The sequence below is a fragment of the Macaca nemestrina genome, chromosome 12, assembly GCF_043159975.1.
Source record: "Macaca nemestrina isolate mMacNem1 chromosome 12, mMacNem.hap1, whole genome shotgun sequence".
Taxonomy (NCBI): Eukaryota; Metazoa; Chordata; class Mammalia; order Primates; family Cercopithecidae; genus Macaca; species Macaca nemestrina.
The window spans coordinates 117271458-117287451 of record NC_092136.1 but is presented as its reverse complement, the minus strand read 5'-3'; the positions used below and the strand labels follow the sequence as shown (position 1 = coordinate 117287451).

General features: G+C 50.9%; 1 protein-coding gene across 1 annotated transcript in view; it reads left to right on the top strand.

Moving 5' to 3' along the window:
* The window catches only part of LOC105476431 (DS cell adhesion molecule like 1), a 365099-nt gene that overhangs the window by 338796 nt on the left and 10309 nt on the right, over window positions 1–15994 (top strand). The window contains exons 20-25 of the mRNA XM_011732389.2: window positions 2709–2848; window positions 9371–9524; window positions 13930–14047; window positions 14438–14601; window positions 14877–14975; window positions 15769–15957. Of these exons, the coding sequence (XP_011730691.2) occupies window positions 2709–2848; window positions 9371–9524; window positions 13930–14047; window positions 14438–14601; window positions 14877–14975; window positions 15769–15957 (864 nt within the window). The remainder of the gene's footprint in view (window positions 1–2708; window positions 2849–9370; window positions 9525–13929; window positions 14048–14437; window positions 14602–14876; window positions 14976–15768; window positions 15958–15994) is intronic.

Below are 15994 nucleotides of genomic sequence, written 5' to 3'. Positions count from 1 at the left end.
GATCGTAGAAGGAAGCTCAGTGATGCAGCAAGTAAAGGCAAAGCAATTAAATGGTGAATGTATGGGTAAATCTAAATTAATATTGGCTGCATAAAACAGCGATGATGATGATGATGTATAATATAGAATTAAAATAAACAACAATGGGGGTGGCTCAGTGTAATCCCAGCACTTTGGGAAGCCGAGGTGGGTGGATCACTTGAGGTCAAGAGTTCGAGACCAGCCTGGCCAACATGGTGAAACCCTGTCTCTACTAAAAATACAAAAATTAACCTGGCGTCATGGTGGGCACCCATAGTCCCAGTTACTCAGGAGGCTGAGGCAGGAGCATCGCTGGAACCTGGGAGGCGGAGGTTGCAGTGAGTGAGCCGAGACCACATCACTGCACTTCAGCCTGGGCAACAGAGTAAGAGTCTGTCTCAAAAAAATAAAAATAAAGTGAAATAAAATACACAGTAATGGCAAGGTTGGGACAGGGTAAATGGAAGCTCTAAGGTCACTGCATTGTCTGAGAAGAAAAGTGCCCATTGATATTAGACTTTGGTAAACTAAAGATTCATGTTGTAATCTATTGTGGAACCACTAAAAGTAGTGAAAGACTGTGTAATAGTCAAGCTAATAGAGGGAGGAAAATAGAATATTTTTTATTTGACTTAATTAAAAGAAGCCACAAAAGAAAAGAAAAAGAAAAAATGGGGATAGGATAGATGAGACAAATAGAAAGTATTTAGTAAGATGGTATATTTAAACCCAAATATAACAGTAATCGCATTAAAGATAAATTAACTAAATCCTCCAACTAAAAGATAATGACCGTCAGGATGGTAGGTGAAAACCAATGCCCAAATATGTGCTGTTTACAGGAAATGTATAAAACATAAGGGTATAGAAAGGTTCAACATGAATGGAAAAAATAAGACATATCATGCAAACTGTCTAATAGAAAGCTGGAATATTAGTGTCAGACATACTATACTTTAAGGCAAAAAGAATTAGTACAGATAAAGAGGAACACTTTGTTCTGATAAAACACTCAATTTACTAGGCAAATAAAGCAATTCTAAATTTGAATGTACTGAATAATATAACCTCAAGATATATAAACACAAAAACTGATGAATTACAAGGAGAAAGAGACAAATTCACAACCACAGTGGAAGATTTTGACACACCTCTTTCAATAACTCACAGGAAAAAAAGTGTGCAAGCATGGAGATTTGAACACTCCAGTTAGTGTACTTACCCCAGTGGCCATCCATGGACGCCTTTACCCCACAGCTGCAGAGACATCCAGCAGAAGTGACACACAGGGCTGTGTAGCAGGGAGGACAGGTGGAGTCAAGGACAACTCCCAGGTTCTGGACTCAGGCCCCCAGAAGGATGATGATGCTGTATCTAGTTATTTTATTTAGCCCCAAGTGATTGACTAGGAAAGAAAACATTGAGGTAGGTGCCATCAGCTGAGAGGTGAGAGACAGAATGCAAAAATAATAATTGTTATAATTTATTGAGTGTCTTATGCAATAGGCACTGTGCTAGCTGCTTGTATTTTACTTTACTTTATTTTATTTTATTTTATTTTTGAGACAGAGTCTTGCTCTGTTGCCCAGGCTGGAGTGCAGTGCCGTGATCTCAGCTCACTGCAACTTCCACCTCCTGGGTTCAAGTGATTCTCCTGCCTCAGCCTCCCTAGTAGCTGGGATTACAAGCACACGCCACCATGCCCGGCTAATTTTTGTACTTTTTGTAGAGACAAGGTTTCACTAGGCTGGTCTCAAACTCCTGACCTCAGGGGATCCGCCCGCCTCGGCCTCCCAAAGTGCTGGAATTTCAGGCATGAGCCACCACGCCTGCCCAGTACTTTAATTAGCACTAATTCTCACTACAACCTTTTAATACAGTTCTTATATCCATTGTATAAATGGGGACACTGAAGCTCAGAGAGGTAAAATAAATTGAATAGGATGCTATCACTGTCCTCAAAAGATCATAAAAGTTTCTGGAAGGAAAACAAGTACACAACCATACAACAGAGATGAGAATAGGCAGTGTGAGCTGAGAACAGGAAGCTTCCAGTCCCCCAGGCAGAGTCCTGGGGTCCCAGCTAGGCAAGAGAGGCCCAGAGAGGAGGGCAAGGGGAGATCAGAGTCCATAAGAGTTGGAGTCCACTTCAGATGGATTTCCTAGTCACTTCTAAGGTAGACTTTCTTCCAGAAAGGGCCCAGCCAGCACTCCAAGGGCAATGCCCTGGGCTCATGCCAGAAAACAGGCTGTGGTCCCAGCTTCGAGAAACTCACAGGCCAAAAAGGAAAGTGACAGGTGCCGGGTGTTTTCCCGCTAAAAACACTCTTACAGTTAGTAAGGGGGTGAGGGTCAGGGGTTAAGGTCAGAGGGATCAAGATGAATTCCTCATAGGTTCTGTTTCTCTTTTGCCTATCGTAAGTCCTTGGTTCTGGCCGAACAGTTCTAAAGCTGGCACTCCAAGAGCCTCCATTTCAGAGACTTTGTTACAATTCCAAAATGATCATTTTCTCCTCCTACCTGTTTACCATGCTGGACGGACCCCCCCTCCTCTAAACCACAGCTCAAGGATGGGAGCTCCAAGAAGCTCTCCCAGATTGATCTGCCTCCCTCTCCCAACCCTGTCATTTTCCCCAAAGGCTGTGCTCCTGCTTTCTCTCCACTGACCAGGCCTTCTCCCTGCTCAGTTCCAGGTCCCCCTGCTGGCATCAAAGCTGTCCCTTCATCAGCTAGCAGTGTGGTTGTGTCTTGGCTCCCCCCTACCAAGCCCAACGGGGTGATCCGCAAGTACACCATCTTCTGTTCCAGCCCCGGGTCTGGGCAGCCGGTAAGTGAGTTCAGGGCCAGATGCTGAAGGGGATGGAAGGAGAGAAAAGGGACCCTGTAGATCAGCTGGCTTGCAGACCAAACTCTGAAGCTGCCTGTGTCTGAGCTTCTGCCTGGATTCATAGATAAGAATGGGGACTGGCCACCCAGAGTGGCCGAAGCCTTACTCAGTGTCCAGCTTGAGTCAGTCCTCTGTTCCAGAGGCCGCAAGATGGTCCCAAGCACTGGAGGCTCCTTTGAGTCAGGTGGGTCATGCCCAACCAGGCAGGGTGGAAGGGAGGTCAGCCTCAGCTCTCCTGCTCTGGCTCACAGAGGAAGCTCCCAGCAGGTCCCCAGACTGGTCTGTGGCCTCTGGGAATGAACCGTCTTTCAATGCGGTTGGTCTGGGCTTAGAGGAGCTGTTGGAGCTCTGCCCCGCATGAGTGCCTCCACATGGAGCAAGCTAAGGGAGAAGGAAAGATGGGGGAAAGCTGAGAGAAGGCACAGGCATCTCTGGGCCAGGGCCTGGGCTCAGGCAAGAGGAGAGAATTGAGAGTCTGCAGTATCTGCCCTAACCCTCGGAGCAGAGGGGGCAGCCCCCAGGCCAGACATAGGGCAGGGGGCTAGCCCCGCCCTTCTACTGATGCTGGGAGGGGCCCCACAGAGAGGGAAGGGAGGATGGGGATGGATGCAGGGGGATATGCACCTATATCCCATCATATGCATTTTTCCCTCTGCCTCTTTCATCATCTCCAGCCAGTCAACCACAAAGTCCTGCTGAATGACTACTATAGAGCATGCCTGTTCTAGGGACAGGAGCAGGAGCAGATACCTGCCCTCAAGGGGCTTCCAGTCTAGTGGAGGTGGGTGGCAGAGGGGAGCACACTAGAGGGGCAGGAGTACTCTCAGAAAGATATGCCCAGGGCTGGAAGCAAGGAGCAGAAGCAGGTGCAGGAGGCCTGCTCCTCCCTCCATCAACAACTGGGCATCAGCCTGAGATCTGCAGATGAGCTTCTGGCCGCCAGGAAAGCTGCCCTGAGATTGCTCAGTAATTGTGTCATCATCTCCTCCTATACTCTCTGCTTTCCTGTGGTCTTTCTGAATTACCCTCTGAGTGGTAGGTGGCCCAGCTCCCCGCCAGTGAGGCCAGAGTTCTATTACCAGAGGGGAAGCCCACTGACTGTGGCCCCTCCTCTCCATCCTCACAGCCACTACCTCACATGCGGCAAAGTGCACACACGTCATCACTGTACACCTCTGCGAATTTTCACAACCCACCCAAGCAGCAGCACCCAGAGCACGGAACAGGACATTACAACACCCTGAATCCCCATGCCCCGCTCCAGTCCCCGCCTGCCCCTCCTCCCGGGTAACCATCATCCTGACCTCAATAGCATAGATTAGTGCTGCTTCTTTTTGTACTTTGTATAAATGGAGTCATACCATTTGTCCAGCTTCTTTTACCCAACATTATTTTGAATTCCTGAATTTCATTTGCAATGTTGTGTGTGGTTATAGCTCATTCATTCTTCTGTCTAGTTTTTGTGTGCATACGTTACAATTATTAATCCATTGTGCTAGCCATTAGCATCCATTGATGGAAGGCTTTGGGGCAGTTTTCAGTTTGGAACTCTTCAAATGGCGCTGCTGTGAACATTCCTGTGTGTGTCTCGGGGTGCTCGTGGGCCTGGGTCTCTGTCAGGTGTGCACCTAGGAGAGGCAGCGCTAGGTCACAGGGCCTGCAGGTGTTCGCTGAGAACAGCCTGCCATTGTTGGGTGCTCATGCCAGTCACACCCCCACTCACGGGGGATAAGAGTTCCAGGGACTCCACATTGCTGCAGACACTTGGTGTTTTTCGGGCAATGCTTTCAGCCATGTGTTCTGCTGTTTTCCCGTCTCCCCTCGACTCTGCCACACACACACACACACACACACACACACACACACACACACACACTCTAGGTTCTCAGGACACTGAGCTGTTCACAATTGTGGACAACACCGTGCCTCTTCACGCCTCCACACCTTTGCCCCATGGGGTCCTCCCGTGGTGTGCTCCTCACCCCCGTCAGACACTGAACACATTTGAAGGCAATCACTGTTCATATATCTGTCTTCCACCCTGGTCTCTGAGGCCCCCACGAGGACAGGGGCAGCATCTTTTCGTCTTTGGGCCCCAGAGGCTGACCACTGTGCCTGGAACATCCTGGTCATGGAATACATGTTCCATGAACAATGAATCAGTAGCAGCCTGGCAATTCTATAGCCTCAGATACTGGGCAAGCTTCCTTTCCTTAATTGGTGGGAGAGGGGAGTCATTCTCTAGCTTGGACTTTTGCAGTCATTTCCTCCTCTGATAATGAAGTCTTTCCAAGGGCTTGGTGTCCGGGAGCCACGCCTCCTCGCTAACTCAGGCTTCAGGGTTCCTCTCCTGAGCTCCAGAACAGAGCTCCTGGTTCCCTCCCCTCCTCCTGCTGCTGGAGACACTGGGACCCTCCCTCCATCTTCTTCACGTCTTGCGATTTCCCATCAGACAGTATCACACAAGTCCTGCTGATGTGATGAGAACTTCAGTTCAGCCCTGTAGGGGAACTAGGGGCAAAGGCTGGGGGAAAACTGAACTTAGTGAGGGTCCTGGGTACCTGGGGACCTAACCACTGTGTGTGACGTGATCACTTTGCACAAATATATTCCAAATTCCAAACAAAGTCACAAACTCATTTATGAAAGACAGCTCTGGGAGAGGGTGCGAGGGATGAGGGCACACGCGTGTATCGATGACAGTGCAAAACCGTGGCATGAGCTTGGAGTCATAGGCAGATACCTGAGACTGTGTGTGCTCACACATGCTGGCAGGAGCGGATGAACCAGTACCTGTGGCATCCTCAGAAAAGACTATGTATGGCCTTGACTCTAGGGGAGTTACCCCTGGGGACAGCCACAGCTGCATTCAATCCTGGTAGACATTTTGCTAATAATATAATACATTTTTCACTGATTATAAAAATAATGCAATTTTATTATAGAAAATTTGTAAAACATATAAAAGAATAAAGAGGAAAGTAAAAATTACTTCTACTCTTACTTCCTACAGACGAACACTGGTGATGTTTTGGTATATAGTCTTCCAGTCTTTGATCTGTATATATAGTACAGGTTTTGAGGTGCTTCATTAAACCAAATTAAAATAATATCATACATAATGTAATGCAATCTGCTTTTTTCATGGAATACCTGTTGATGCTTTCCTACACCATCAGATACTCTTCTAAAACATTGTTTCGTGTGTGTGTGTGATGGAGCCCTGCTCTGTCGCCCAGGCTGGAGTGCAGTGGCACCATCTCGGCTCGCTGTAACCTCCACCTCCTGGGTTCAAGTGATTCTCCTGCCTCAGCCTCTCAGGCAGCTGAGATTACAGGCACACATCATCACACCTGGCTAATATTTGTATTTTTGTAGAAGCAGGGTTTCACCATGCTGGCCAGGCTGGTCTTGAACTCCTGACCTCAGTGATCCGCCCACCTCGGCCTCCCAAAGTGCTGGGATTACAGGCATGAGCCACCACACCTGACCTAAAACATGATCTTGAATGGCTGTTTACAGAATCTATTTAACCAGTCTCCCATTATTCTATATTTAATGTGTCTTTCAAATTTTCACCATTATAAATTACGCTTCAATGAGCATCCTTCACAGAAGTCTTTATGCACATATTTTAATATTTTCTTAGGGTACATTTCCATAGGAATTCCTGGGTCACGAAGAGTGTAAATATTCTTAAAGTTCTGCATACAGATTTACAAATTGCCCTTCAGAGCATTTGCACCGATGTACGTTTCCACCAGCAGGAGGAGTGGCCAGCAGCATTGTCCTTTGCAACTATGCTGATCCTACATTTGTTTTCTGTTTTGTTCTGCTTAATTTTTGTTAGATGGGCTTTTTATAAATGTGCCTTATTTTAAAGTACCTTTCTTTGGTTACTAGTTAGGTTTTATATGTTTATTGGCTATATTTTTCTTCTTTGGGTAATTGTCAATTTACATCCTTTGTCCAGATTTCTATTTGTGTTTCTCATGTTTTTCTTATTGATTTATAAGTGTTCTTTACATATTAAGGATAATAGCCATTTTCCGTCATATAAGTTGCAAGTTTCTGCCAATTCATTGCTTGCCTCTTGATTCTGGTTTTTGGTTTTTGTTTGTTTGTTTTTGAGACAGAGCTTCACTCTTATTGCCCAGGCGGGAGTGCAATGGCATGATCTCAGCTCACTGCAGCTTCCACCTCCCAGGTTCAAGCAATTCTCCTGCCTCAGCCTCCCAAGTAGCTGGGATTATAGGCATGCGCCACCACCCCTGGCTAATTTTGTATTTACTATAGTAGAGAGGGGATTTCACCAAGTTAGTCAGGCTGGTCTCAAACTCCTGATCTCGGGTGATCTGCCTGCCTCAGCCTCCCACAGTGCTGGAATTACAGGCGTGAGCCAGTATGCCTGGCCTTTAGTTCTGTTTTTGATGTACCATAGTTTTTCTTTTTACAGAAGCTGAATTTATCAACCATTTCCATTTATGATTTTGCCTTGATTTTTATGATTAGAAAACTGGATAAATATTTACCTATAGTTTCTTCTTTCATAGCTTGCCTTTTTTAAAAACATTTGATCCACTGGAACTTTATTTGGGGATATGGCTGTGTGCTTTTGACCATGATTTTAGGAGACTTATGTGGTATCCAGGTTAAAAGGAAAGCACCCAGGATCTGGGTTGGATGCTAATACCTACAAAGAGAACCCAAAATTTCTTTCCCTGCCTGTGTAGGCACAAATATATACTCAGTTATACACTGATGCACACAAGCATATACACTCAGCTGTTCTCCACACATGCACATGTACATAGAAACACGTACAGTCCTGTACTGTCACCAAAAATGAGCCCAGAGAAGAACATGTCTTAGTTTACAAAGGACGTGCATACCCCTCCCTCCTTGTGCCTCAGTCACACACAGGTTGGGCAGAGCTGTATTGTTTCCCTAGTTCACAAGAGAGAAAACTGAGTGTCTGGAAACCATGGACAACCTTACAGGCCATATGCCCAGGGGAAGGGCAGGCAGGTGTTGAAGCCACTACGCCACCCCACACTTCAAGCACATATCAACTACAGATATGCACACCAGTCCCAAAGTGCTGTGGCCTGAAAGGGCTCCCCAGCCACCAGGGCTCAAGGGTGGCTCTGCACCTGCCCCTCCCCCCTGGACCTCCTGGATTCAAGGCCAGACCCCCCATGAGGGAGGCAGGAGGAGTATGCCAGGGAGCTCTGTGTGTGTGTTGCAGAGACGCCTGCGCCTTTTCCCCTAACATTTCCCTGCAGATGGCCTGGGGCCAAAAAGGATGCCTCCTCCTGTTATAAGTTATTGGGCCTCTCAGCCCCTCTATGGGGCATTAAGAATGTCCCTCTGTGCCCATACATGCCTGGAGGTCTGTTCCTCAGCAGATGTGTGCATGCGTCTACATGTGTGCGCGCCTGTGAGTGTGTGTGCGCAAGATCCCATGACTGCAGAGATAACTAATTATTAGCTCCCTCTGGCCTCGGGCCATCTGTCCTGGGGCTGCTCCCCCTCCCTGGACTTCCGTTCTGATTTCAAAGGGGCCGTGGTGCTGTCCTCCTCTCCCTTCCCCGCGGCTGACCAAAAAATAAAATAAAATGAAAGTCAGCCCCATCCCGCCCGTGCCAGGGAAGAGGCTGACAGGAGGTCTGCAAACTAGCGCTTATCAAAAGCTCCTTCTCAAATTCATTTCAATATCTGAGCCTCTGGTTTCCAAGGCAACATAATCTTTTCATCAAAGCAACTGGTAAAACCACTGGGATCCGATATTGTTTTGTTGGCAACTTGTCAAAACTATCATTTTGTTTAAAAAAAATTTATAGATTTGTATAACCTACAAATATATATATGGTGATCTATACCACTAATAATCATTAATAGAGTGCTGCCCAGTAAAGCTTTCATAGTTCCCTCTCCCGCCCCCTCCTCCCTGGACGGGCGGGCATGCTGCCTGCAAAATGCAGGAGTGGTAATTAGACGGCAGGACTAGGAGGTGACTGGGAGCCAGGGCAGGCTGCAGGAGCCTGTCTCCAACCTTCATCAGGCAGAGGCAGTCATTTGGTTTCTTCCTGAAGACTCTTTCCTCAGGGCTTTCCTGGGAACCCCTGTCCCCCATTCTCCCTTCTCCTGGCTACCCCATCCCTCACCTAAATCACTCACACCCCCTGTCCTGAGCCACAGTTGCCAGAGCCTGGATCAGTTAGAGAGGTAAACTGAGGCTGACCCAGCAACACCACAAGGCAGGCCCATCAGCTCCCAAGGGCCAAGCCCAGGGCACACTCTCCGCTGCATCTCCAAAACTTGGAAAGGGCAAATAGGACAGAATCCTGCCTGCCACCTGACCCCACCATCCTCTCCTCTGAGCCCCAGGCACTGAGGAAGATTCGGAGGCTGGAGGGCCCCAGTTCTGCTTCTCAGAGCTTCTTTGCCTCTGCCCCGCAGGCTCCCAGCGAGTACGAGACGAGTCCAGAGCAACTCTTCTACCGGATCGCCCACCTAAACCGCGGTCAGCAGTATCTGCTATGGGTGGCCGCCGTCACCTCTGCCGGCCGGGGCAACAGCAGCGAGAAGGTGACCATCGAGCCTGCTGGCAAGGGTGAGAAGCCTGAGGCTGGGGCAGAGGGGCAAACACTTCCAAAAGCTCCCTTCCAGAATCCTGGTTCTCCCCACACAGGGGCTCTGCCTGCTCCGCTCTCTCTGCGACCCGACTGTGAGGAACTGGCCACTCGCCTGCCTCCTGGATACACCAAGACTGGGCCTCTGCTGCCCCCTGACTCCAGCAAAGCCTCACAACAGGCTGCAGCCAGCTCTTGCCTGGGGCGGGTGGACAGGGTGCACTCAGTTCCCGACTCCAAACCCTACTCCCAACTTGAAAAACGGGGAGTCGCCTCTACCTCCAATTGAAAACCGGGCCTTTGTCCCAGTGCTCAGCTCCTCCAGAGGTGGCTATGGCGGGGTGTGCTGCTTCCACAGAGCAGTCGAGGCTCAAAGGAGAGCCCCCGAGCTGAACCGGACACCCGGCAGGAGTGGTTCCAGCGGTGGCGGATTGCTGAGGTCCGCAGACCTTCACAGATCCCATGCTGTGAAGGAAGCTCTGGGCTAGAATCAGACCCTCTTAGGGAGTGCCCCACTGAATCTCTGACCGGACATGAGTGTGCCATGGGGGATGTACCCCCACTTTTCAGAGGAATGACACTTCCAAGGCCTCATCCCCAGGGCAAGCTGCAGCAGCTGCACAGGTATAGCTGCAAGGCTGAGCGTCTGTCCCATCCCTGGGGCGTAGGAACTGGCCACAACTAGCCCAGGACCACAGGTCTACTTGCCGCTGGGCCTCCCTGGGCCCCTCCTCACTCCCCCACTCTCTTACCCACCGCAGCCCAGACGAGAGGAGGTGGTACCTGCGCAGCCTGGCCACCCTACCGGGGCAACTCAAGCTTCTCTTGACCCAAACACAAGAGCCCCAGCCCCTACCCTGCCACGGGCTTAGCCAGCCAGCATCTGATCGAGGGCCTGTGGTGGGCCAGGGGCTTCCACCTGCCCTGCCAGCAGGGCTTGTTGACCCATTCCACAGCTGAGCAACCTGAGGCAGGAGTGGGATGGGCTGCAAAGACAGCCAGGAAGGAGTGAGCTAACTCTCCCAGCTCCAAGTCAGGGCTCTTTCCACGCAGCCTCAGGGCCTCCTACCACCCCCTTACCCCTACCACCAACCTCTTCAGAAAGGGAAGGGGCCTAAAGCCTATCACCTTTCCAGAACAGCTGGCACTGGCCCAGAGGCAGGAGTGTGAGGGCTGGACATCTTTGTAGAAGGCTGGCCCCTTCTCCTGGGGACATTAAACAAACACGGTCCTAGAGAGCTGTGGACTTCCTAGAACACATTTACACAGCGTCACCTCACAGCTGCCCTGTGAGCTGAGAAAGACAACCATTGTTGTCCCCTTCCCCCATACACACACACACGTGCACACACACACTGCACACTCACATACATATGCACACGCATGAACATGCGCATATGCACACACACTTATACACACAGACCTGCACACTCACACACTTATGCACATACACACACTAATGTGCATACACGTACACACTACACACTGATACATGCACATACATGCACACACATGCACACACGCACACACAATACACACTAATACATGCACACATATGCACACACACGTATACATGCGCACACACTATACACACCAATACATGCACACGCATGCATACACATGCACACACATACACACTAATACATGCACACACATGCACCCACACATATACACACGCACACACAGTATACACTAATACATGCACACACATGCACACACATACACACGTGCACACACTATACACACTAATACATACACACATGCACATGCATATACACACGTGCACACAGTATACACTCTAATACATGCACACACATGCACACGCATATACACATGCACACACTATACACACATGCATGCACACACATGCACATGCATACACACATACACACACTATACACACTAATATATGCACACACATATGCACACACATATACACACATGCACACACTATATACTCTAATACATGCACACACATATGCACATGCATATACACACACGCACGCACTATACACACTAATACATGCACACACGTACACACACTATACACACTAATACATGCACACACAGGCACATGCATATACACACACGCACACACAGTATACACTAATACATGCACACACACGCATATACACACGTGCACACACTATACACACTAATACATGCACACACATGCACATACATACTCATACACACATGTATACACGTGCACATTCACATATGCACATACACACTAACACATGCACACTCGCATGTGCACACACACACGCATATGCACACACATATACACTAACGCATGCATATGCACACACATGCAGATGCACATACACGCACACACACCCTGAGACACACAGAGATTCAGGGAGCCAACCCCAGCCTGTGGCAAAACCAGGTCTGGAAGCTGATCTCTGGAGAAACTCGGAGAACCTCCACAAAGCCCCCAGGCTTCTCACTGCCCGCCCCTGGAGGCCGTCTTCATGTGGACCCCTCTGCCGGGCCTGTCTGGTGCCCCTACTGCTCCAAGCAGACCCCAGAACTCCCCTTCTCTCAGAGCTCCTTGGCACCCGGCACGACCAGCACAGGAGCCCAGCCCCTACGTCCTGCACCTGAACCTCTCAGCTGCTCCCTCACTCTCACTCTCACTCTCCCTCCACCCAAGAAGGGCCCCAGCTCCATGGGCCTGCTCTACTCTCTGAGGCACTTGGGCACTTGGTTCCTTTAAATCTGGGCCTGGCGATCTCTCGGGCACTAGATGCATTTACCCACCCACCACACTCTGGGCACCTGTGGCCCTGCACTTTCTGTGATGCTGCTGACCCAGTCCTCTGCAGCCACCCTCGGGGCACTCCCGTCCTCTCCTCTCTGCCTGTGCATACTGATCCTAGAGTTGGTCACTCCCCTGTCAGTCTGCATCCCCTCCTGTGGCCTCATCACTGGGAGCCTGCTGACTCCCAGATCAGCGTCTTTGGTCCAGGCATCTCTCTGGTGCTCCAGAACACGCACCCGCCTGAGGACTAGCTACAGCTGTGGCTGCACTGTGGACTCAGTACGAGGTGAAGCCATCTGGGCCTTCCTGCCAAGCCTGCCCCTCCTCCAGTGTGCCCTGTTCCCATGAGGGTGCCATCACTCACCTCCGTGGCCCAGCCAGAATCCTGGGAGCCATCCTCCCCTCCCCACTCTCTTCCCCCAAAGTAGCGAGACCCCAAGTTTTGTCAGCTCTTGCTCTGAGCCCCTCATCTCCCCACTGCCACACATCACCTCCAGCCTGCATTCTGGCCACCATCCTGTCATGGTCTATGTCCTCTGGACCCCCCTCCACCAAACTATCCTCTGCAAGCAGCCAGGATGCATCTGAAATCGGCTGAGGACACCACTCCTTCTTTTTTTTTTTTTTTTTTTTTTGAGACAGTCTTGCTCTGTCACCCAGCCTAGAGTGCAGTGGCATGATCTCGGCTCACTACAACCTCCCCCTCCCAGGTTCAAGCGATTCTCTCGCCTCAGCCTCCCGAGTAGCTGGGATTACAGGCACCTGCCATCGTGCCTGGCTAATTTTTGTATTTTTAGTAGACAGACAGGGTTTCACCATGTTTGCCAGGCTGGTCTTGAACTTCTGACCTCAACCTCAGGTGATCCGCCTGTCACAGCCTCCCAAAGTGCTGGGATTACAGGCATGAGCCACCGAGCCTGGCCGACACCACTTCTTATAACCCCCTGGTGGTGGCTGTCTAAGAGGAAGTCCAACCTCCTGGCCCTGCCAGCAAAGCCCCCAAGATTCTACTCCTGCCCGTCCCCTGGACTCAAGCTTTGGTTACCCCAGGGTATCTGCAAACCCTCACACCTGCCGTGAGCTTCAGGTCTCCACGTCCCTGCTCAGTGCTGTTCCCTTTTCCTGACATACGTTTCCTTCCCTGCATATAAAGTCTTTCTTAGCCTTCAAGTGAGAGCTTCCTATTCCAGATGCTGTTCCCGGCCATCACCTCCACCGCCCACTTATCAAGCAGCATTCAAATTCCCCCTGCCTCGCACCCCTGGGCTTCTTCGTGCCTGCACCTACCATAGCATTTTGCCCCCGTTATAATTTTTCCTTAAGTATCTGTCTCCCTCTTTGACGGTGATCAACATGAGGACAGGGAATAAATCATACTCATTTTTTGAATCCTCAGAGCCTCATGCCATCCTGACCATAACTGGTATTTCATCAATGTTTCTTGAGTCAACGTCTCCCAGCCAATATTCCCTGACACCCATCCCTTACCAAAAGCCCAAGGTGGAAGTCAGATCGGGGAGGGAGGATTTGAACTGTAAATCCAGGGAGCCCTGAGGAAGGAGGCAAGGATATTGTGCAGGGGTAGAAGTGGCGTGGCTCTCATCCTCTCCTCCCTGTAGCCCCAGCAAAAATAATCTCCTTTGGGGGCACCGTGACGACACCTTGGATGAAAGATGTTCGGCTGCCTTGCAATTCAGTGGGAGATCCAGCCCCTGCCGTGAAGTGGACCAAGGACAGGTGTGTGTCAGGACTGTGGAGGGATGGGGTGGCCCCAAAGAGGGATATAGTAGAAGAGGTGTGAGGAGGAGAGTCTGGGGCCCTCCTTCCTGGTGACCCGGTTGCCTCCAGGCCCTGTGGAGGCCCTGCAGGGTGTACTACTACTGCTTTCTCAAGCAGGCCTGGCCTCCTGGCTCCCCTCTTGGGAGCCAAGGACCTCCCTTCCCCGGATGGTTAAAGAGGCCGGGTTACCTCATACCCCCAGGGAGTGCTGAGCAAAGCCCCAAGAACCCAGCGTCCCCTGGCAAGCCTCCTTCCACTCCCAGCATTCTTTGCCACACACCGGGGGGAGGGACTCAGGACGAAGGGGTGCTTGACATGACCCACCCGCCCCATCCTCGCCCCCGGCAGTGAAGACTCAGCCATTCCGGTGTCCATGGACGGGCACCGGCTCATCCACACCAACGGCACACTGCTGCTACGTGCAGTGAAGGCTGAGGACTCTGGCTACTACACCTGCACGGCCACCAACACCGGTGGCTTTGACACCATCATCGTCAACCTTCTGGTGCAAGGTGAGGCTCTGTGAGGCAGGTGGCCCCTGGTAGGGACAGGGATGGAGAAAGGGTAGGAATACCATCACGTGAGAATGTCATCGAATAGAAGAAGATAAATCAAGGGAGAGATAGAACTTTGGGGGAACAGAGGTGCATGTGGAAGGGGAGGCAGGAGAGCTGGGGAGTGGGAGTGAGGGTGTGGGAGAGCCAGCACCTTCCCGTCATGGGGGGAGCCCCATACCCCGTCACAGGGTCCACCCTTGTGCTAAGGGGTGGTGACTTTCCCCTCACAGTTCCCCCGGACCAGCCACGCCTCACTGTCTCCAAAACCTCAGCTTCATCCATCACCCTGACCTGGATTCCAGGTGACAATGGGGGCAGCTCCATTCGAGGTGAGGAGTGGTCTGGATGAGGGGGGAAGACAGGGGAAGGAATTCTGGGCCTGGGGCAGGGAAGGGGCTTCACCCACTTCTGCCGTTTGTTTTCAAATGGCAGAAATGATCTGGGGGCCAAGTGACCCACAAGGAAGTCATTCAAGTTCCAAGGGAACTGCAATGGCCCAGTCATCTGGGATTTAGTACTCCTGCCCCTCCAATGCTACTTGTGAGCTGTGTGACCCTGAAGTAGCCTGTTTCCCTCTCTGTCTGGGTTTCCCAATCTGTCAAAGTAGACAAATGGACTAGATCAGTGCTTTCCAAGCATGAGTGTGCGTCTGTGTCACCAAGCGGCCTTGTAACAATGCAGCTCTGACTCAGCGCTCTGGACTGGGGCTGAAGACCTGCCTTTCTAACAGGCTCCAGGTGCTGCTGAGCCTGTTGCTCAGGGGGCCATGCGTGAAGTAGTGAGGGTCTAGACAGGACCCTTTGCGAGCCTCACAACTCTGGGTTTCTCCACTCCCGACCTGGGCCACTAACCCCTAACGCTACAGCCAAAGTGACAGCGTCAAACCCGCCAAGGGGCTGGACCCAAGGCCCTTACAGTGTTTTGTTGATTGGTTGGTTTAATACAGAGAGTTGACTGGGGCTGGTCCTTCCAATTTTGCTTCTAAGGAGCATATGCCTATTCCAATGACCAAAGGCCTGACTCTGCCCCATCCCTGGAGCCCAGCTCCCCTGTTGGAGTACCCGAGGCTGGGCTTCTGTTGCCCTGCCCTGCCCCCACCTGAATCAGGTCTACCCTCCACAGGCTTCGTGCTACAGTACTCGGTGGACAACAGCGAGGAGTGGAAGGACGTGTTCATCAGCTCCAGCGAGCGCTCCTTCAAGCTGGATAGCCTCAAGTGTGGCACATGGTACAAGGTGAAGTTGGCAGCCAAGAACAGTGTGGGCTCTGGGCGCATCAGCGAGATCATCGAGGCCAAGACCCACGGGCGGGGTGAGGCCCAGGCCGCCAGGGCAGGGAAGGAGTGGCG